We start from the raw sequence: 23,681 nt of genomic DNA on the forward strand, positions 1-23,681 counted from the left end.
CTGTGTCAACGTTTCACATCCTTGCAGATGGGCAGACGTTAATATCAGTCACAGTGCTAAAGCCGTGGAAAACAGCACAGAGTGTCCACTCTGATAAAAGATACAGTTTTCGGATGTCTTTGGCAACTGGAGTGCACTAAAGCAGTGAGTCCTCCATCAAAGAAATTGTTTTTTAACAAAAGCTATGCCTTTGCTCCACACAAAATGTCCTAAACCAAACCTCCACAGAAGTGACCATCAAACAACAATGACTTCTTTTGTTGAAACTTGGAACCATGTCATCCGGTTCACTGCTCCTAATAAATATGACAGCATAACTCATCAGGGACTTGGGAGAAGTTTAATTAGTTCTTCCCTATTCCACACTCCTCAAAAACTATTGGGAACCATCAGATTGCCCCTGCTCAGTCACAGTGCTGCTTTATCTTTCTTCATTTGCCACGTAGGTTGTAGCTCGCTTCTCTGTGGAATAATTTTCTAGGTTTTTGGCCCGTCTTGACAAGAAGCCATAAATATAATGCCGGTGGTTACGTATTTATATAAATTATATTTTCTAGATTTTTATCTGGTCCGTGGCAGTGGTTTCATCCAAATTCTACCTTGTTTCTTCCCAGTCATTCACTTTTATAAACATGTACTACAGTCTAAATAGGAAAATTAAAATGAGGTTAATAGTTTGGGAAATCAGAGGAACCCATAAATGAATGCTGCATCAATTAGCACATGATCGAAAAGCAGTCAGAAGAACAACAAAGCAATTCGTGGCTGTGGAGGCTATGGCTTCTCTAGTATGAAGGCAAACTGTAAGTCCTGTAGTCTTTGGATAAGAGTCCAAAAATAACCACTGTACTACAGTAAGAGAACACTGGGTGACAGATGTTCTTGGTAGGAAAATTTCCGGCAGAAATCCCGGCCAACACCACTACTGGGATGTAACTAAGCATTCTTAGTACTTAAGAAGCCTAACACCTTTCTAATCTCAATGTCAGAGTTTATTAGCTGGTCACAAAAGGAAGGCGTGTGACCTAGAAGGTGTTTGTTAGGGGAATTTCTGTGGTGATCCCCAGTGCAGGGCAAGCATTTCAAGTTTCTATAATGTAGAGGCCCTATAATCTTACCAAAGCTTAGGATCACACAAGTTATCAAAAGGCAAGTAGAAGGCATCTTGAAACAAGACATAGGTACATGCATACAAAATATTCAAGTAATTTAGAATATGCAACCTATTTGGAGTGTTAACTAGTAGTCACAGGACAAATAAGGCATGGATAATAACATACCCTGTGCCGCCTCTACATTGAGCACGTCCAGACAAAAATTAAGTTACACGCTAAGCCATAAAACGTCTAAAAGCAAAACACAATACCAAAAGAGAAAAGCGCTTATTCACCGCCACTCAGGCAGCAGGGTGGGAGCTGCCGGCACCTCAAGCAGTAGGGAAAGAAGTAACCTTGGTTACTGTTTCCAAGGACACTGGACTCTGGCGCGTCAGAGCCGAGATGCAGACGAGCGCAGTGTTGAGTCGTCTGAATAAACTTGCACACGTAAAGAAAGTGCAAGGGTATGGTTCCACACTCTGGAAATCCTTACTGGTGGTATGTGAGTGAACATTTCCACTACTAAACAGTATTTTTCATAGCAAAGCCTTTTTGTTGGTGTCTGCTGTATATGCCTCTAGCGCCTCCCATGGAGTGACCAGACCTGCCGTACCTGGTGAGGCCGGCAGTGATTATCCTTGCGCTCTGCAACCTCTCTAGGAATGGAACCATTCTGGTTAGCAGGTGAGCACACGTTAAAAATGTCATTGACACAGGCCATTGCGACAGAATAATAGCCCATATGGCATTTCCAGAAACTCTCAGCACTGTGAATCCTGTCAAACTGGGAGACATTCTTAGCTGCAAACAAAGGCAGATTCGGTCATCCTGCTCTACCATGGAATGTACCAGACGGGTCAGAGGCCCGCTTCAATCCTGGCGCCGTGATGAAACTCTAGGTGTTGCTCAGGCTGAAGTGGAGACAGAGGCCTCAGGGAAGCCTGAGGACCCAGCCTGATGCTGTGGGTACTAAGTCAGGTAGCCATGTGGAGGACAAAGGCCCTGAGGGTAATAACTCAGGCTGTGTCAGTCACCCAGCTGGAAGGGAGTCTGGAGAAAATGAGAAGCAGATTTACCTCGTCAACACTTCCCTGTGCATTCTGGGGCCCAGCAAGGTAAAGCAGAAGCCTCATCAACAGCTGTTTAACAAAAACGTCCTATACCTTCCTTGGAGAAGACACCACTAAGAGGGAACAGAACAGGATCCCCTCAAGTTTAGTGCCGGGAAGGGAAAACCACCTACTTAATTATGTAAAACGGCAATTTTATACCCAAAATGACCTTGTTCAGTTCACAAATAAAAACTGACTCGAGGTCAGAGAGCCTAAGTCACACAACTTGTGAAACACAAGAGTCAAAATCTCCTTGTAGAGCACAGAATTTACAAGTCAGAGACGTGTATGTCCTAGGTTGGCCTGTTCTTCCCAGGGCTTCACAGCTTCACAGTCCTTAGCCACTTCGCTTTTTTTTTTTTTTTTTTTTTTCTGATTTTATGCATTCAGTTCTAAGCGGCAAATTCCCTACACCAGATAGCAAGCATGAGCCTTTTCCTTCCAGAATTCCATGCAGTTTTTGAACACTGTGCTTCCACTGTTTCTAAGTCATGTACCTCAACCATAAATATACATACATCTGTTTGCCTCAGTAGGCCAGGAACTCCACCTTCCAACTGTGAATGAATTTTCAGATCTCTCACATAATACTGTGAAGTCAGGCAGTACTGGTCCCTATGCAGTCAGTCATTTCTGGACATTTGGACAAAGGCCACTGCCAAGAGGTTTCATCCAGCTGCCTTTCCAAAACTTGTCTGCAAAAATACCATGTTCACAGTCTTTGAGGTAAAAGAAAGTTTTCAGTGAAGGCTCCGAAAGGGGAAGGGTGTTTATTCATCCTGATACACAAAGATTTGGGCCTCTGTCAAAATGAACATTCAATCCATTGCAAAGTGCCCAGGCGTGTTTTGAGAAAATACCTTCTTGAACGCTGATAGTTTGAGAAATGAACAAAAGAAGAACTGGTTCAGCTGTGACCACAAAGTCGGTAAATCTGCCCTCACCCACTTCCATCGTCTGATGGAGATGAGCAGAAGTTTTTCGATAAAAAGAACATCAGTTTAGTCACAATGTCCCCTTTTTATTCATTTCAGATATCAACAAGCTACATGTGGGTAAATGCATTCTACTTCACAGGACAGCAGGGTTCTAGATAGAAGCGAGCACTGGCTCAAAACGTTCTTGCCAATTCCAAACCTATTACAATTTATTTTTCTTCAAACGTCAAAATGTCAATTCTTCACAGTTTCAATATACGGCAGCAGCAAATGATTCCTTAAAGAAAACCGTGCCATATTTTAAAACATCTTAGCAGAACTAGAGAGAAGTTAGCAAACTTCTGGTGCCACATGCAGTTTGGGCAGGGCAATTTTACCTCAAATCCCTAAGACTTGCGGTGGGACCTAGGGGACAAATGTCTGCAGGAACGACTGGAGCTCGCAGCTTCTTTCTTGCCCCTGACCGTGCAGGGAACTCCTCCTATAGCTTCGTGGAAGCGAACTGCGCAGTCCTGCATTCTGTTCATTGGTCCCTGTCTCCTCCTGGGGTATGATGGGAAAACAGACCCAGTAGGTACTTCAAAGAGGTACTTTTCAGAGCAAATCAGGCAGGATGAGGCCGGGAGGTTTTGGTTCAACACAGTTGATCCAGAAGTTGGCACAGCTGGCGTGATACTGGTGTCCTCCATATGCCAGCTTGAAGCTGTCCGTTTCGGAGTTGAATGCCTGCCAAAAATAAACAGATATGTGGGGCGAGTCAGGCTGCTTCTGCACCTAAGAGCTGGTCGGCACCCTGCACGCATCCCTCGCCAGGTCACAGAGGCTGAGGCCACACTGGCACACACACAAAAGCTGAGCAGGTGGCTACAGGGCTTCAAGTGAGAAAGTTTTTTGCTGCTAATTAAAGGCATAAAAAAATCTTTACCATTAAACCCAGTTTCAGCAAAAGAAGGCCAAATGGTTCATAGCAAAGGCAGACCGAGGCTACAGGGGGTTGTGTGTGGGGGTGTTCATGTTACGGGGAACTAAAATAGCTGTGGAGGATTTTTATCCCTCGTTGTGCCGAAGGGAGCCCTGCCCTCAGGCTGGCATTGAATGATACATACAGTCCCTTCCGTTTCTGGGGCTGATTACAGTCCTCTCATGGAAAAAAACAAAAGATTAAAAGCTCTCAGGGTCGAATGCCACTGGGACCTGATAACGGAATCCACGTAATTAAAAAGTCCAAATAGGTATAGGATTTGTAAAAATAAAGACATTGAACAGGTCAGAATTACTTCCAGATGACTAATGCTTACAGGTAAGTCACAGCCAGTCAGTCCTCACCTCAGTTCCCTGGAGGGTGTCCTAAAGCACTACAAGTAAACAAGTAACACAGAACTCTAAACCCCAATTTGTTTTTGATCACTGCCAAATCGTGACGCTCTCTGATCTCGCTCCGTGTCACAACTTCCAGTCTTCCAGAAGTTGCTCATTCTGTTACCTTGTTCATCACAGAGGGAAAAATGACTTGTAACACCGGAAGCCAATTACAAGAGCTACGAGCATGCAAACAAGACAAGTGGACCCACACAGACACACTAGCTGGTCAAATCAAACACTATGGGAACAGACATGACTCAGTAAAGGAAGGATTCATGGTCACAACAGTTCAGGATGGCAGTGGAATCATCTGATTGGCTTTCCACACTCAAAATTAAGATGGAGATGCTAAGATCGTGTATAACTGGTTCATACTTTTTTGGGATGTTCTTCTGCAGGCTTCTCTTCTTTCTGAAATAACGTTGAAACCATAAGGTCAACAAAATTCCCAGGACAGGGCCTCCTGCCCCCAAACAAAGCCTTACAGGCTTCACCTCTCTCTACCACCCCACTGTGCACAGGGCGGGGGCACAGTGCAGACAGCTTTCTGTTAGAGAGGGAGGAACTACCTCCATTCACTCAATGGCTTCCCCTACTGCCCTTTTGTAAGAGTACATGTACTTCCATGTCAGACTTCCGTGTCAGGCTTTATAAAAATCCCCACCTGTGGTCGTAGACCTTGCAGTGAAGTGGGCTGGATGGGGTCATCCCCAGGGGTCATGTCAGGGAAGCGCTGTGCCATCTGCAGGGGGAAGGTGTATCACTCACCCGGCTTCTGGAGTCCACATTTAAAAGGCACACCCCACAGGCAAGTTCCTGAGCATTTTTAATCCCAGGCCGTAGCATACAAGAGGAAAAATCCAGTGAATTCTCATCGGGCTAGGAGGACAAGACAAACGAGTAAGGACTCGGCAATTCCAAATGCTGCTGGCTTCACTCCCTGATCACTTATCCCCAGTAGGTCCAGCAGCAAGTGAAGTAACTTCTAATACCATCGATACAATTGTTCAATTTCCCAAACATTTACTGAGAGTTGCTGTGTTCTAGGTGCTCGGGACACTAGCATGAGCAAAACCTGGTACCGTCCTCTGAGAACTCACAGTCGAGGGTGGGGACAGGCGGGTAGCAGGCAGCACAGGGCCACAAGGACTACACCAGAGCACATGGGCTGGGCGGCACTTACTCCAACCCAGGGGGAAAAGAGCTGGATGACAGAAAAAGCTTCCTGGCACTTACAAACATCCTGAGTCTTGACAGGTAGATGCTAGGTGAGGGGACGGGGAAGGGCGAGGTAAGGGAGGGGATGGTATTTATTCTGTGTAGAACAAGCAACACAGGCAAGGGCAAGGCCTCTAAGCAGAAGATAGAGTGTGGGAAGAACACTCATAAGCATGTGGGAGCCGTGCTTATGAAAGGAGGGAGGAGATGGAACTCCAGCATGAAGGTCTTGGAAGGACTAGAAGAGACTGTATCTTGGGAAGCCATTAAGGGTTCTGACTGGACCGGGACAGGATCAGGATTGTGTCACGGACAGATCCCTCTGGGTGAGGTGTGGGCAATGAACTGTGGATGGCAATCCTCAAGGCATGCACCTCAGTTACAACGCCACTGTAAGGGGTCCAGGAGACAGCGAGGAAAGTTAGAACTAGGGAAGTAACAGTGGGGGCCGGCCACCTGAAGAAGCCCGGGTCATGTGTGGGATGTGCAAGGAGGGGTGAGGCTTAGGCAGCTGGGAGGGCTTGACATAGTAGGCATGCGAAAGGAGACCCACATTTGGGGCCGAGGGCTGGGAGGAGTTCGGTTTGGTCTAAGCGGAGTTGGAGTTGTGTGGGGGACAGCCAAGTTCCGACATCAGAGAAGCAGGAAGACAGTACATGGGCCTACTGCTCAAGGATGGAAGAATGAGGCATTATCAGCTAGAGAGTACATACACATACAGCTATTATCAGTGAAGCCCTTACTTGCCAGGCACCACACTAAGCTCTTCAGGTGCATTATCTAATTTCTTCCTTACAACAAATCTGTGGAATATGGGGTAAGAGGGCAGCCCCCAACTTTGGAAAGCTATCAGTTTTTTTTTTTAATTTTTAAAAGTTTTATTTATTTAAGTAATCTCTACGCCCACTGTGGGGCTTGAACTCACAGCCCCGAGATCAAGAGTCACACGCTCTACCAATGGAGCCAGCCAGGCACCTGTGGAAAGCTGTTCATTTCTTAAAATATGTATCTACTATATGAACTTATATGCAATTCCACTCCTTGGTATTTATCCAAGAGAAATGAAAACATGTTAACAAAAGTTTGCACAAAAAGTGCTCATGGTAGCTCTATTCACATAAGCCAAACTGGAAATAGCACCTATCTATAAATAAGAAAGTGGGTTAAAAACTCATGGTATATTAGTACAATGGAATATTACTCACTGATAAAAGGAACCAAATTGATACATGCAAAAATGTAGATGAATTCCCCCCACCCCTTCTTAAGTAAGTGCCATGCCCAACGTGGGGTTTCGAACTCACCCCCTTAAGATCAAGAGTCACATGCTCTACCAACTGAGCTGGCCAGGGCGCCTTTTTTTTTTGTTTGTTTTTAAATGAATTTTTTTCTTTTTAGATGAATTTTTAAAACTTGTGAAGAAGCCAGACAGAAAAGCACATATATATTAATTTTATATAAAGTTCTAGAACAGGCAACTCTCTGATGACAGAAGTCTACGGAAAATGGTGGTTATTTCTGGAATCAGATCAGGACAAGAGGGAACTTTAGGAGGTGATGAAAATACTCCATACATTGCTGGGGGTGTGGGCTTACATGGCTAAATGCATTTGTCAAAACTGATCCAACTATATATTTAAGATCTATGCATTTCACTGTAAGTTATCCCTCAATTATGAAAAGCACTTGAATTACAAAACAAAAACAAAAAAAGGAAAAAAAAGTTTCAGAAGAGCTGTATATATTTTTTCAAGATTTTCTTTTTAAGTAATCTCTCTACACTCAACACGGGGCTCAAGGAACTCACAACCCCAACTTCAAGAATTGCATGTTCCACCAACGGAGCCAGCCAGGCGCCCCAGAAGAGTTACATTCTTAGTGTACAAAGTGTTAGATGTACCGAAACCAATTTGTTTTGCTTATATATGCCCTAGAGCAGAGGCTTCTCACACTTGGCACCATTGACATTCTAAACTGGATAATTCCTTGTTGTGGGGCCTGTCCTCTGCACTGTAGGATGTTTAGCAAGACCTGTGGACAATTTGGGGGCAAAATCATCCCCTTCTTCCACTTTCAAAAAAAAAAAAAAAAAAAAAAAAAAAAAAAAAAGACTTTCCAAAGAGAAAGAAACGTGCACACATACAAATACACACACACACACACACACACACACACACACACACACACACACACACCGCGCGTACATGAGCTTATTATAAATTCTTATTGATATAAAGACTGAGTAGCACATAATTTACAAATAATAAATATACAATTATCTTTACTGAAAATTCCATATAATCCTTTGATTCTCACAATGCTTTCTCTGAAAATGTCTGCCCAATCCTGGGATCCACAGTCAGCCTGTGCTTGCTCTCACCAGAGTGTGTATGCTGTAAGTGCAGGCTGGTGTTTCTCAGTGAAGGGCTAAGACTGAAATGAGGCAGCACATTTCAGAATGTCCCCCCTCTGTCAGATACGTGAGTGACTATGTTGAATTGGGTAACTGTTCTCAAATGCTGGAGAACATTCCCTCAGCTTTGTGATGTATTCACAATACAATGGCTATAGACACAGTATACTTTGATGTCTGATCTGCATTATTAACATCTGCTCGATAACCTTCATAAGTCTAGACAATCAACAGTACAACAAATTAAACACTGATCTGTAGCAGTTGCGGATTTCCATGGTATAAAAATACTCCCACCATGGCTGATGTCAAGGCACCAATGTGAGGTCACTGAACCTGGCACTGGGAAGGGATGCTGACCAGGGTGACCAACTTCCTAGTTTGCTCAAGACCGTCCCAGTTTCAGCTCTGAGAAAATCCCTCAGCAATAAGCAAACTGGCATCAGGGGTCGTCCAAGGACAGACACAAAGAACTGCTAAGGACTAAGCAGGTAGAAAGGAAGTGAGGATGGGAGTCGGTAGGAACGAAGTAAAAGGATCAAACAACTGTCCTATCTTGAGGACCTGAAACAAAAGCAGTGTAAGCCAAGCATAAGCAAGTTAGAGGGTTACCAATCTGGGTTCAGAACAGGTCTGAATTAAGAGGGCACAGGTACTGCGGTGTGATGTGATCACGTGAGTGGGTGGCCGAAGTGCCATGGAGACAAGGGTCCCGGAGTCCAGAGGTCAAGGATCTTAGAGCCTGGCATGTTGGCTGGTTTGTCCTAAAGGATACTGATGTGACCCAGGATGATGGCAAATTCCTGCCAAAATAATGGCCACATTTTCTATAATTAGTTGAGGCTGAACCACTGAGGAGTTATTATTTTGTATTTGAAAAACTGTATTATTTTTTCCCTAGGAGAAAAAAATGGGATTCTCCCTATAAAAGTGTATACATTATATATGATGTTTGTCCCTTTCTAATTTGAAATAATAAACCATGCATGAGGCCCACAAACCTTTCCTTTTTTTTTTTTTTTTTTTTTTAAGAAACAGATGATATTGTTTACTTGTTTGTTTGTTTGTTTGTTTAGAAAGGGGGTGGGAATCTTAAGCAGGCTCCATACTCAGTGTGGAGCCCCACTTGGGGCTTGAACCCACGACCCTGGGATCATGACCTGAGCTGAAATCAAGAGCTGGATGTCAAAAGACTGAGCCACCCTGGTGCCCCCCCCACCTCCCACCCCACAAACCTTTCTTAAACTAACTTGAGCTGCATTCAGATCACACCTAGGGAAGGAAGGACAGACAGTTCTCAAAGAAAAGAAGAGGCAGATGTTTCAACTATATGCATGAGGACTCTGACCTTGAAGTGAATCTACATGGTCTTAACCAATCCAGATGATAATCCACCCACCTCCCACACTTTTTCCCTTTTTTTCTTCTCTAGTGCAATCATGACCAAGTCTGGTCAACCCTAGAGGCAGCTGGTGCTATTATTTGTTTGCTGTCCCATTCTGTCACCTTTAAATGGTTAACAGTTTCATTGTCTTACCTGCCTTCCTCAGTTGCTGTTGGGACCTTCAGAGATATATAAAAAGTGCTCTGAGGGACGCCTGGGTGGCTCAGTCAGTTAAGCGTCTGACTTTGGCTCAGGTCATGATCTCGCGGTTTGTGAGTTCGAGCCCTGTGTCGGGCTCTGTGCTGACAGCTCAGAGCCTGGGCCTGTTCGGATCTGTGTCTCCATCTCTCTCTGCCCCTCCCCTGCTTGCTCGTGCTCGCTCTCACTCTCGCTCTTTCTCAAAAATAAACATTAAAAAAAAAGTGCTCTGAAATGCCCTAAATGATAAAAATTACTCACTTTGACAAAATCTAAAAAGCTTTTTTAAGAGGTTAAAAACATAGCAGCACTTCCATAAACCTACGTTATAGATATTTGTCATGTTACTGAATAAGGACTATTTGAGAAATAACTAGAATCTAGGAAAACTCTGAATCTTGAAATCAATCCAATACCAGCCCTTTAGGTATCTGTTTGACCAAAGGCATAAGGAAAGCAAATGAAAAGGTCATTTTGTAATCTCCCATAAAAATCATAAGACTCTGCATAAACTATCCCGTGGTCAAATTAATCTTTGAAATGATAAAAATTAACCTTTATAAATACACTGCCATAACCCGGGGGGGAGGGGGGTTGGGGGAGGTTGCTATAGTACACAGTAACAATGTGACACCAATTCTCGGCCATAATTCTTTAAGAAGGTACGCCCTCTACAGGCCATTTTAAATTGAACATCATCTACATCAGCTAGCAAGTGTTTTATGCATTTAGTAAAGATTTCTAAAAGTAGTTGTATTACAAATGACCTGCATACACTCAGTCCCAGAGTCAGACTGGGATACATAATCCTGAATCTTTAGCCAATAATAAGCTGCTAAAATAGTGTCCGAGAAAATCATTATTGAAGAAGAAGAATTTGGTAGTAATTAGTGTTCTTTACAAACATCCTCATTATAATTCTTCTGGACAAATGGTAGGATGGGCCTTTCCGATCCCCTTAAATTGTGCAGAGCTGCATAATTTGCACATGTGAGTCACATGTGGCACTTCTGGGAGGAAGCCTTTAAAACTGATGTGCTCTTTGTCATGTTCCCTTGACCCTCTCACAGGAATCAGCTATGATGCACGTGGTAGAGGCTTTGTCAGCTAGGTTCCTGAGTGAAGGACCCGTCCACAGAGACCCCTCCAATTTGAGATGGACATGTAGCAGGAGCAATACAGCTCTACTGTGTTACATCACTAAAACGGGGTTGGGGGAGTTGTTACTGCAGCATAAGCCAGCCTAATCTGATACAAAAAAACTATCTGGACACAGGTTCCACAAGCAATTCTATCTAGACTTTTGGTTTAGATTGTAACCATCTGGATTCTTAGTTGCAATGTTTTGTCTAATTTTTCCTATAGCTGCTATAACAAAGTAGCAAAAATTTAGCAGCTTAAAACAACACATTCTCCTAGAGTTCTGCAGGTCAAAATTCTAAAATGGGCTGGAAATACAGCATACTTTCTGGAAATTCTATGGGAGAATCTGTTTCTTTACCTTGTCTAGCTTCTAGAGACTACCTGCACATTCCTTGAATCACGGTCCCACCTTCCATCTTCAAAGCCAATAGCGCAGAATGTGCCAGTCTTTCTCTTTGCTCTGTCATATCTCTATTTCTCATGTTCACTCTCCTGCCTTCCTCTTTGTGAGACACTGGGCCCACCCAGATAATCCAGGATAAATCCCCTATCAAAAGACCCTTAATTTCATCACATCTGTAAAGTCCCTTCTACCTAAGGTAACAAATTCAGGTTCCAGGGATTAGGATATGGTTATCTTTGGCGAGGGAGGGGCACATTATTCCATCTACCATATCACCTTCTGTCAACGAGGACAGCCATGCAGAAACACAATGAAGATTCTGTCTCGGGGTGCCTAGGTGGCTCTGTTGGTTAAGCATCCAACTCTGGATTTCAGCTCAGGTCATGCTCTCATGGTTCATGGGTTCAAGTCCTGTATCGAGCTCTGTGCTGGTGGTGCAGAGCCTGCTTGGGATTTTTTCTCTCCCCCTGCCCCTCCCCTGCACACACACCCTCTCTCTAAGTAAATAAACTTAAAAAAAAAAAAGATTCTGTCTCTAAAACATTGTGTGGCACTGTCAAGATGACAAAAATGTTATCATTACTAAAAATAAACTGATCTCCTAAAATGCCACAGCAACACGAAGTATATACTCTGAAACTCACTGTTTATTTCATGTTGAAAGGAAGTACAGGGGGCCTGGGTGACTGAGTAGGTTAAGTGTCTGATTCTTGGATTTTGGCTCAGGTCATGATCTCATGGTTCGGGAGTTCGAGCCCCATGTCAAGCTCTGGGCTGCCAGCGTGGAGCCTGTTTGGGATTCTCCCTCTCCCTCCCTCTCTGCCCCTCACCCAATTGTGAGTGCTCTCTCTCAAAATAAATAAACAAAAACAAAAAACAAAAAAGAAAGGAAATAAAGGATTATATTATACTGAGGATAACAGTGACATCAAAGCCTGTGTGATTTTCAGTCGACTAGAGGTCAGGAGAAGAAGATTGCAGTCTCTTTTTGGAGATTTTATATGGCAAAAGTGGATCAGTTTTGTTTTCCAGGGATGAATCTCTCTTTGTTCCAAACCTACTGAACTTCAACCCTTAGGCAACAATTCACTCATCTCCCTGAAACTGGTGATTCCCACCTCCCGAGAAACAACCAGTACCTTCAGTCTGTGCCCAGAGGAGATGTACTTGTACCACAAGGGGGGGTTTTGGTCCACGATGACATGCGTGCTGCAGGGAAAGGGAAGCAGGAAACTTTGCACTGTAACTTCTAGCTTCAATAAATATCAAGGAGCCACAGTTTGGAGTTTAGGATTGTGTACTTTGCTTTCCTTAGCCCAAGCATTACTACTGTGATGTAGCACTAATATTCTAGGACTTTTTCACTGAAGAGAGGCAATGCGGTCACTTTTTGATGGGAACAGTTTCATGATGTCTTCATGGAGGAAAAGCATCCTCGAAGCTGGCACTGACACAATAAGAAAAATGGACTTTTAAAACTACGATACACATTCAAATCCCTGCTCTGTCAGTTTCGGGCAAGTTTCATCTCTGAGCCCCAATTTCTTCACCCGTAAAAATGGGGATTATACTACTGACCTTACAGGATTGTTACCAGGATTAAATGAGAATGAATGTCAAGAATATGGCACAATGCCCGGCAGGATTCAGGTGCAAATAAACTATTATATTACTGGAATCAAAGAGCCTGGCACTGGCAATTTCGTTTATTAAGGAACTTTCAATTCTACCTAAAACGAAGCAGTGATATAAAGAGTTAAAAGCTTCCACCACAACATCAGCCACACCCCTCTCTAGTGACTTCTCGGCTCCCAGAGTCCCTGGGGCTTGCACAGTTTTGCTGCAACTAAGTGAACTCCACACATGTTGGTTTGTGTCATTTACATTCACACATCTATCTATTTTTAGGGTAAAAGCTTCTTTGTGACAAGACTTAGACTTCCTCTGGAGACTATATGCTATTCTTCAAGCAGCAGGCAATTCAAGTAAGTTTTATAGACCAAAGACCTATCAGTTATCAAGAGAAAATGACACGGTATAATTAGGAATAATATCTGAGCAGAGAATGGTTGTTCTTCTGTCACAGCTAATTCGGTGAAGAAAGGCACTTATAGCTGGAAACGTATGGGTAAATACAACAATGAATACTCAGCGGTGTTCATATACAATTTGAATGCATTCCTGTGTTGTGTAGTTGCAGACTAATTAATCTCTATACTGTAATCCAGTGTCTAAAAAAATGTCAGGTAAAATCACTTGCTAGACCCTGATGCTAGATATGAAAGTTCCTTAGGGGAGTTTGAATGAGAGGGCATGAATGCCTGGCAACTCTTCCCATTTACTGAGGGATTAAAATCACCATATGTGAACAGGGCAACACTTCCCAGGTTAGATGGGTAACCAGACCCAACAGGCTTTCTCCAAGATCACAAAAGCAAATTCTATGTTTGTTTGTTTGTTTGTTTAAGATTTTATCTTTAAGTAACCTCTATACTCCATGCGGGGCTCAAAGTTACAACCCCGAGATTGAGTTGCAGGCTCTAACGACTGAGCCAGCCAGGTGCCCCTCTATGGTTTCTTTAAAAAGGTCTGAACAAAACTAACCCTTGGTATAAAAAATCAGAATAGGGATCACCTCAGAGTGGAATGATGACGAAGAAGGAGCACAAGGAAACCTGGAATGATGGGATATCCTCTAACTTGTATAGGGGCATTGGTTATTGTTGGTTATTATTTGGGGTGTGCACTGAATGATTTAAGTAACAAAACTTACTGAATGATACAACTGAGCTTTTTGCATTTTCCTACAGGAAGGAAGGCAGGAAGGAAGGCCTGGAAGGGCAGAGTCCAGAAGGCAAGCCTTTCTCATGAGCAGCGGTGGCACTGTGGGGAGCTTGGATGTCTAAGAAGTTGTACAAGGATGAAACTGGCTTCCACCTCACCCAGTGGCAGCAGCTACCTCAAGAAGGAAATACAAGATAGCAAGCAACTCAAGCCAGGATTCTCCTCAATTATCCTTTGCCCCAAACTGAAAAGGATTAATACATAATGAATGAGCTTGGTTAGTGCGCTGGGTCTTTTGTGATAATTTTTCTTCAAAGAGCTCATGGCAAAGAAAGAAGCTTTGCTATCGTGGCCATTTTTTTTCTACCAGCGCTAGAAGAGAAGAGATGGGTGGCTGATTTGAGGGTCTGTATAGAAATCTAGTTTTCAAAGCATTGTACAAGGAAAAAAAATTAAAAGCTTTAATTATAAAAAAAAAAAAAAGAAAGAAAGAAAAAACAAAGAATCTTAAAATCCAAATGGAAAAGGGGAGGCTAACCTTAAGCTGGTTTTTAGTCCTGGGCTGTAACAACAGGGAGGAAATGTACAGAAAAGAACTTGACTCTTTCTATCAAGTTGCTGCCAGGAGAGATGCCTGGTGTTTCACCTCATCGACTAAGTAAGTGACAACCCTCTTTCCCCAGAAAGGCTTTTGCTCATCTCTGGTTTTACCCACCCAGCTTGCCCATTTCAAGGAGGCAACAGAGTATAGTGGGGGAGAAGCAGAGGTCTGACTTTTACATTGAATCCAGGTCTAATACCTTGGTGCCCCCATTTTCTTCATCTGTAAAACGTGAAGAATAATAGTATCTACCCTCAACACTTCCGTATTAAGTAAATTATACACATATAAAGAGTTAAGAATAGGGTACAGCACATGGTAAGCACTCAGTAAAAGTTGGCTAATCATGATGAAAATATTCAGGCTTCACCTGGTTCATACCAGCACAAAGTTAGGAAGCAAAAGATGGGTGAATCAGGAGAGAACCAGACACGTGCTGACCTCTAGACTGCTAATGCTTGGTCTTATACATCTTGTTGCCCTAAAAACATGCCACGAATGAGTTTTGAGGTAAGACCTCTGTAAGACTGGGTACAGAGGCTCTGATGAAGCAAAGGTAACAACACACTGAACTCTAGATCAACAACTGGTAACAGAGCCTCCTCTATTCCACAGCCACCCTTGAATATGTCATTAGTCAACCCACTTTATTTGTAGCTGGAGCTTAGAAATATTAAAAAACCCATGGTTTCATCATCCAAGCACAACCCTGTTGCCACTCTGGCACATTCCCTTCCAGCCCCATAGGAACAATTCTGTGTTATTTCAAACTCTGTGTTCCTTTAAAAAATGGCTGCACAACATCCGAATATATGATGCTTCACACAATTTACTTGATTGACCCTCTCGAGTTCTCACTTTTACAAAGAACAACTTGTGCATTTAACTTGCTTCTTTTTGTGAGCTTGTATTAGAACTGCTGCCTTAGGAAGTTATTCTATAAGTGAAGTTGCTGAGTTAACTACTCAGAATGTGAGTCCTTTTATTCATTCAACTTTCATTGGGTATTTATGCAGTGCCTGGCACTGTGATCAGACTGAGAATAAAATGTGGTCTTGGTCCTTGTCCTCAAGGACTTCACAGGTGGGGGTGGGGGTGGGAAGTATATTGCTAAATACCCTTTATATAGGGTGGTACCAATTTATGTTTTCTAATAAACAGTCCCCATTTTACCACATCAACACTATTAGGATTCCAATAAACAAGCCAAACAAAAACTGGGTTTACTATTAGGTAAAAAAATGAAGTCTTGCTTGAATTTGAATTAATGTTTACTGGTTAGCTGTGCCTCCTCTTGTATGAATCACTTCATGGTCTTGCTCAGCTTCTACTGGGATATTGGTGTATTTCTCATGGATTTGTTATGTTTTCTTTATGGAGCAAAGATGTGAGCCCACCATTAGGACGCACTGCCGTGCTATTTCCTAGTTTCCCGTTTAGTCTATTTTTCCACACTTGAATGACTCTCACTAATTTGTACTTGGAGCTCTGCAAATTGGCCTATACTGAGAAATTTCATAAGAAATGACTCAGTGAAACCTATTGCTTCATCTGCTGAAAGGATGTTGAGGATAACACAGGTTACATTAGTTTCCTCTTTACAAGAGCCCACAAAAGAAATTTCTTTCTGGTATCAGTACCAGGAATAATTATGTGTCTCCTGAGTAGTGGGTTTATTTTTATGTTATGAACACAGTGAATCATGGAACTCATCGTGTCTTCCTTACCCTTCCTAGAAAGGGTAAAGTCAACTAACTACCGCTCACCACTAGCAAATGTAAAGCACTTTAAAAGCACTTCATCTTCTCTCTCTTCCTTTCTTTTTCCCCCATTTCATTTTTCTTATGCATTTGTTTAAAAAATTTAAACCAGGGGGGCGCCTGGGTGGCTCAGTCGGTTAAGCATCCAACTTCGGCTCAGGTCACGATCTCACGGTTTGTGAGTTCGAGCCCCACGTCGGGGTCTGTGCTGTCAGTCCAGAGCCTGGAGCCTGCTTCAGATTCTGTGTCTCCCTCTCTCTCTGCCCCTCCCCCACTCACACTCTGTCTCTATCAAAAAAATGAATAAACGTTAAAAAAAAAATTAAAAAAAAAAAAAAAAAAAGGACACAGTCTGGCTTTTAAGGGGCAGACAACCAGGCAAGAAGCAAGCACACGATTACCAATAAGCACAGTAAGTGCGAGGACAGAGACAGGCGCTGTGGACACACACCGGAAGGGCGTTGAATTCAGACTGAAGGGCTCTCTGGAATGACTTCTGGGGAAACGATGCAGAGGCCAGAGGGAAAAGCAGTCTAACAGAGAATGAGAGGCAAAGGCAATCCAGGGGATAGAAGAGGCCTTATACACTGACCTAAGGAGCTGAAACTTGATCCTGAAGACTATGGAGAGCCCACTGCAAGATTTTAAATGGGATTTGAATGACATGACCAGACTTGCATTTCAGAAAGAATGGGCTAGAAGGGCGTGCAGAATAGATTACGACAGGGGATAACAAAATGAACCAGCAACTCCAGCTATTCGGTCAGAAGTGATAAGGACTGGAGTGATTGAATGCATTAACAAAATAAGGTTCCCATTTTTATTACACTTTCTAGCTATTATTAATATGTAAGAATGCTATGAATTTTTGCCAAACTCAATAAATTTAACCTCTTGAATTCAGATTTCTATAAATATTTCATATCACCAAACAAGCATAATTTTATCTCTTATTTTCAAATATTTATATTCCTTATTGTACTGGCCAGAGCTGTATTTTTTTTAACAAATAATGACCCAAACTATAGAAACTGAAAAATAGTCCAAGGGAACAAAACAGAGACTTTGGCAATGATTTAAACTCTTTAAGAACTTAATACCGCAAACCAGAAACAATGAACACTGGGGAGACATGTGCTGGGACAGCTACTCCCTGCCTGGCTGTGGGCACAGCTCAGGGACAACTGCTACCTACCACGTGGCCCCAGTCCTGCTCAGATGGGCCACCTAGTTATATGTAAGGAAAAAAAGAAAGAAAATGGAATAGCGTATTTCTTCCAGCTGTGGAAGGAAGATAAATTTCTGACTTTTGTGAAATAAAGGATATTATCAGAGAGACAAACTGAATGGTGTGAATATGTAAAAATAAAGTAGTTTTACCCAATGAAATGGAAAACGAAGGGAACGGGTGACGAAAATAACTGATATAAGCTTTCCCATAGACGTATGTGTGCGTGCGCGCGCGTGTGTGTACATCCATTACAAATGTGAAATACGTAAGGTCAATAACCATATCTCATTGAACATATGGTCAAATGGTCAAGACAGGTAATCAATTTACACGTAAAGGAAACAGAAAGAGTAAATTATCATTTGGAATACCGCACAGCTCCTACAAAATGAAAGACCTATAAAAACACCGTTAGGGACTCAATATACATTTGCTAAATGAAAAAGCGGACAAAGAAAGCTAGAACACAGTATAAAGAAAAGTATGCTTGCATGTTGCTGGCAGCACTGCCAACTAGCCCGAGCTCTCTGGAGAGCCACACAATAAAAGAAACTGCTACATACGAATGCACGCACATCTGTGTGCAAACACACACTCTGACCTCTTAGGTCTTGGAGGAACTATATCCCTGAAAGGACACAGAGTCATTTGTTTAATGATATTCAGAGTAGAACCATTCAGAACAGGAAGAAGTGGAAATAATCCACAGACCTAAAAAACGGAAAAGGCGTTTAAGACAGTCACACTGAACAGTTTCTGAAAAGACACATGTAGGGTCATAAAGAACTAGAAGTGCGAACAGAGGAACTCACATCGATGCTTTGCAAACGTGCATATATGCATGTGACTTAAGAAGGATGCAGACAGGGAGCCTGGTTGACTCAGGCGGAAGAGCATGTGATTCTTGATCTTGGGGTTGTGAGTTTAAGCCCCACGTTGGGTGTAGAGATGACTAAATAAATGATCTCTAAAAGAAGAAAAAAGAAGAAGGATGTTGACAGAGTGAATGTCCTCCTACAGTCTTATTTTATGGAGGCCCACAGGCCTTTGTGCAATCCAGAAGCCGAGCTGGTGCTACTCAGTGAACCGCACAATTATCTCCTTCCTTTAACGTAACACGACCCAGCAGGCACCTCACCGTCACCCTTCAGTCAGGGCCACCACAAGAACGTACACTTTGCTTTACCACTGAGGTTTCTGGAAAGGAAAGCAAGTGCTGAACATCTAACGGACTTACCGTGAGTGTGGCCAGGGACATAAAGCCAATAAGGTTATTCCACACTTTATCGATGTCCTTCAGCAGCTGCTGGAGTTTCTCACTGCACACCGCGGTGGCTTTTATACCCAGCTCCACACGCTTGGTCACCCTGTACACCTCAACAACACCTACAGAGTGAGAGAGTGGAGTTGGGCGCGGGCAGTGCAGAAAGGTGGGCGGCACAAGGCGGCACTACTGCGTGCAGGTATCTTAGCTGGAAATATGGATTGTTTCTCAACAGAAGTGAACTTACCACTCCTTGGGACCAGTCCACCTCCAGTGCTGCAGCGTAACTTACTGGTAAGAGCACAGCCTATAGCTACACTACCTGGGTTCCAATCCCAGTTCTGCCGCTTACTAGCTGTGTAACCCTGGGCCAGTCACATAACTTCTCTGAGCCTCACTTTCCTCATCTGTAAGATGGGAATACTAAAAGCACCTCACCAAAGAGGATTAAATGGGTTCATACTGTAAAAGGCTTAGAAGAGTGCCCATAGAACATTAGGCACTATGCAGTATTAGCTCATTTTCTTTCTGGCTTCTTTCTTTCTGGCTTTAAGTTTGGGAAATCCCATTTAACTGGCTGAAAATGGGAATATCAAAAGCTTAAAAGAATCTGAATGTCAATATCACCACAAAGTAATTAAGAAACAACTCACTTCTCCGAATGCCCAATGATTTACAAACCCTGTGGCTTCACGCATCGTTTATAAACATAACAGAACACAGGACGGCTCTTTTCCCGTGGTCTCTGAATTGTGGCTGAGTTCGTCAAGCAAGGAGGACAGGTGCCAAGTATCTTCACATTCTAAGGATGGTCACCAGACACATCCCCAACCTTTACCCGAGCCTCTAGAAGCGAGGACTGGAGGAGTTGTCTGCAGAGCAGTACCTCATCAACCTGTGTACAGCCCACTGTGGCTTTTCCTCTTCTTTCCCCAGAGGAAGGGCAGGAGTCACTGCCTATCCTACACCAAGTGAGGGGACTTCTCAGACAACCCCTCACAGACACTAGGCGATGTGTGCAAGGAAAGACAGGCGCCCTACCACCTGGTGTGTTCCCGCAGTAGAGCCGTGGCTGTCTGAGCAGGAAGGAGGAACAAGAGTGCGGCAGTGGAACTGCAGGAGAGACCACGTCTCCCCCCCACCCACTCATCCAGCAGGTATTGGTGAGGGACTACTACGTGCCAGGCGCTCAGGTACAGCGCCTTACAGACATTCCCAGGGGACAAAACAGACCAAATCACTCCCTTCTTAGAGGTTCCTTGCAGGGGAGGGAGACAGATAACAAATAAGAAAAGGTAAAATATACAAGATATTAAAGCTGACGGGACAAAAGACAAATCAAGCAGAGAATGGGAGAGGAAGGATGAGGGTGGGGTGAGAGGGCACAGTTTTGAGAAAGAGAGGCCAGGGAAGACCTCCCTTAGCGGGTGACACCTGAGCAGAGATGTGAAAAAGACTAGGGTCCAGTGCATGTGGCTCTGGCCACGGGCCAAGCGGGAGCTTCAGGAGGAAAAGAACACCAGATTGGACAGAGACCGGAGTTTCAAGCTGGACTGGGACATTTAACAGCTGAAGGTAGTCAGGGAGGTAAGGAATCGGTGATGTCGTGAAGGGGTGGAGAGGAAGAATCGACAGAGCATGGTAAGGCATTAATTAGAGACCCAATGTTTTCATTCTAGTAAACCAGTAACACAGATGCAATTTTACATTGTTGCTGCTAGTATGTGTATAGTAAGGACTGAAAAACTTTGCCACAGATACTTTAAGTCAAATAGTGTGGTTTCTGTCTGTGACTTAAGCATCTCACCCACAAACGCAGATACTACTTAGTGAAGTCATATGTAACTTGAAAGATCTAGATTAAAATACTTAATGTAAGGGAAAACTGAAAATACTATCAAGTGTCAGGATTTTGAATAAGTAAAACATAAATGAACATACCTAATAAATATTCCATGCCTTGGGCTGACTGAATTACTTCTGTGCACACAGAACTACTACTGATTCCATTTAAGGTATCATTTGCCTTCTTAATGACCTATAAGAAATGAAATCACATCACCTTATATAATTGAGAAAAGTCATTGCAAATCAATTTACTATTAGTAGAGAACCCAACAGAGAAGCCAGGAGGTGTGAAAAAGCATGACTGACTGATATATGTATATGATCATGCTGAAACAAATGTGAGAATTTAATTTTAACCTTGAAGAAACCATCCTCCATTTCTTTGGAAAAGACAGAGGTTCTTTAAGTTTAAATATTATTTTAATTTAGGCAGCATTAATGATATCATTTTGTTATTTTCTTTTTTCTTCTTTAGAGAGACAGAAAATGTGCTCGTGTGCATGTGAGAAGGGGAGAGGTGGGGGGGAGAGGGAGGGAGAGGGAAAGGGAGGGAGGGGGAGAGGGGGAGAGGGAGAGAGGGAGAGAGAGATAGAGAGAGAGAGAAAGAGGGAGGGAGGGAGGGAGGGGGCGAGAGAGAGAGAGAGAGAGAGAGAGAGAGAGAGAGAGAGAATCTTGAGCAAGCTCCATGCTCAGCATGGAGCCCGACAAAGGGCTCAATCCCATGACCCTGGGATCACGACCTGAGCCAAAATCAAGAGTCAGATGCTCAACCAACTGAGCCACCCAGGCGCCCCTCACTGTTATTTCTTAAACACAGTGACAGGTGAGGGCACAAGGGACAAATGAGCCACTTTTGCTATCATACACGTGAAAGAAGCCTCACTTAAGCCGTATGGCTTTCCCTCCAGCTTCCCTTTGCACAAGGCCATGGAGGAAGAGCTCTCCTCAAGTTTTCCTCTGTCCATTCAAAGGCACCACGGAGAGGGCAAAACGGCACAAGACAGCACTCACACATGTGAAAGCACCGCAAAAGTGACATACTCACATCTAGGGCACTCCCCAGGCACCTCTGCCATTCATATGCATATCTCTCATTCTCCTGTGAAATTTGTAAAAACAACGGGGTTAAACAGGCAGGACTGGAGTCCTCTATGATTTCTGTCAATGTACAGAGCATTGGAAGGCTTTACTTTTTATTAAAAACACTCTACTTCAAGCATGGTTTATCTCTTGAAACCACTGATGACTCTTCACAATTACTAAGTGCACCTTCTGAGCACATGATCTGTGAGTCTGAGGGGAATGTTTTGTAGCAGCTTCCCTCTGCAAATGTTGGCTCACTGGTTCTAGGAATAGTTTAAGCTTCTCCAAAGGCACTCGCCACATAGGTGTCTAGTACAAGAGCTAATACTAAACCACCAGCTTCCCACTCCACAGTTATGACGCTGTGTGTGCGTGAGCATGTGTGAACGACAAGAAGGGCACAGAGGAGAGATAAGGGTATCGGCTGTAGGAGGAAGACAGCGTGGGACTAAGACGCAGCAAATGCAGACTTTCCTCATCTCCTCTATCCGGTGTTTTAACATTCACTAAGTCTAAAGTGATAAAGTCCAAGTGCTCAAAGAAAAACTCCCCCAAACACCCCTCCTCGTGAAGTCTCCTGAACAATTTCAATTTTAGGGCCGCTGACTCCTTTCAGCAGATGTCCCACCTGAGAAGTATTTTTATCCAGGGCTAATGCTGCCATTCTCTCACTTTAACTGAATATTTTGTGTCTGGTGCCTTGTGACTTTCTGTCCCTCGCTTCCCCACAGAAAGTTGAAAGCAGTTTTTCTTGAGGCCCTCAGTGCTCAGTTGGTCTTTTCCCTGCCCCTCTGTAGAAAACTCCCCTGCTCACCTCCACCTCTCCTGTCAGATCTTTGTATTTGTCACGGATGACAGGCAGAGCCGGCTTCTCACTCAGAGTGTTGGAACGGTCCCTGAAAGGCTGCTCCAAAGCCGGAGAAGGAGAAGAACGGCTTATTTCTTTATCACCAAGGCTCAAACTCCTTTTGTGTGATCCTGGAGAAGTGGATGGCACAAAGGTTCTGATTACTCAGCTTAATTCAAGCCGAGGCTCTTCCTTGCTAACATGACCCTCTTCTTTAGATGCTTCTGTCATGAGGCATTCAGAAACATAATCCGTGTTCATTCTCCTCTGGCAAGCTATCCAGGCATATCTCGGAGATGTTGCGGGTTTGGCTCCCAACCACATCAATAAAGTGAGTATTGCAATAAAGTGAGTCAAATGAATTTTGGGGTTTCCCAGTCCAGATAAAAGTTATGTTTGCCCTACGCTATAGTCTACTAAGTGGGCAATAAATAGCATTATGTCCAATAAAAAAATCAATGTGCAAAGATTAAAAAATACTTCATTGAAAAAAATCACAAGCTCAGCCATCATCTGAGCTTTCAGTGAGTTGTAATCACTGATCACAGATCACCATAACAATGTAATAATGAAAAAGTTTGAGATGTTGCAAGAATCACCAAAATGTGACACGGCGACACAAGTGAGCAAACGCTGTTGCAACAATGGCACTGACAGACTTGCTTGACTTAAGGCTGTTTCAAATCTTCAAACTGTAAAAAACACAGTACCCAGGAGGCGCAATAAAATGAAGTATGCCCTATGTTGAATCCTTCTGGTTGTTCACTTCTGCTTGGTTTCCCTGACTTTAATTTTCTCCATTACTCTTCCCTGATCTAGCACAAGTGCAAAGCCACTGGAGTCTGGAGGACAAAGTGTCTTTTTAAATATCAGTGCGTAAGAGTCGTGTTGCCTTTCCAGTCATTAGTCACGGATTTGCACTGAGCTCCTACATTCTCTCGATCCAACAGAAATCAATGATGCCTTCTGTCAGGATGGGCTTAAAGCAGAAGGGG

At 43.4% G+C, this 23,681-nt stretch overlaps 1 protein-coding gene across 16 annotated transcripts in view; it reads right to left on the bottom strand.

Annotated features, from left to right (window-relative positions):
* Positions 1-1,149: 1,149 nt before the first annotated feature.
* The window catches only part of SYNRG (synergin gamma), an 85,773-nt gene continuing 63,241 nt past the window's right edge, over positions 1,150-23,681 (bottom strand). For 13 of the 16 annotated variants that reach the window (XM_019423998.2, XM_019424006.2, XM_019424003.2 and 10 more), the window contains 7 exons: positions 22,654-22,817; positions 21,802-21,855; positions 20,850-20,946; positions 18,882-19,030; positions 5,278-5,388; positions 4,885-4,920; positions 1,150-3,873 (listed from right to left, as the gene is read on the bottom strand). In XM_019423998.2, the coding sequence (XP_019279543.2) occupies positions 3,742-3,873; positions 4,885-4,920; positions 5,278-5,388; positions 18,882-19,030; positions 20,850-20,946; positions 21,802-21,855; positions 22,654-22,817 (743 nt within the window). In that variant the 3' untranslated portion in view covers positions 1,150-3,741. The remainder of the gene's footprint in view (positions 3,874-4,884; positions 4,921-5,277; positions 5,389-18,881; positions 19,031-20,849; positions 20,947-21,801; positions 21,856-22,653; positions 22,818-23,681) is intronic. The other 3 variants (XM_019424011.2, XM_019424010.2, XM_019423999.2) reach the window with 1 other exon arrangement.

Source organism: Panthera pardus, unplaced genomic scaffold, assembly GCF_024362965.1.
Source record: "Panthera pardus isolate Hobbes unplaced genomic scaffold, ASM2436296v1 HiC_scaffold_3, whole genome shotgun sequence".
NCBI lineage: Eukaryota > Metazoa > Chordata > Mammalia > Carnivora > Felidae > Panthera > Panthera pardus.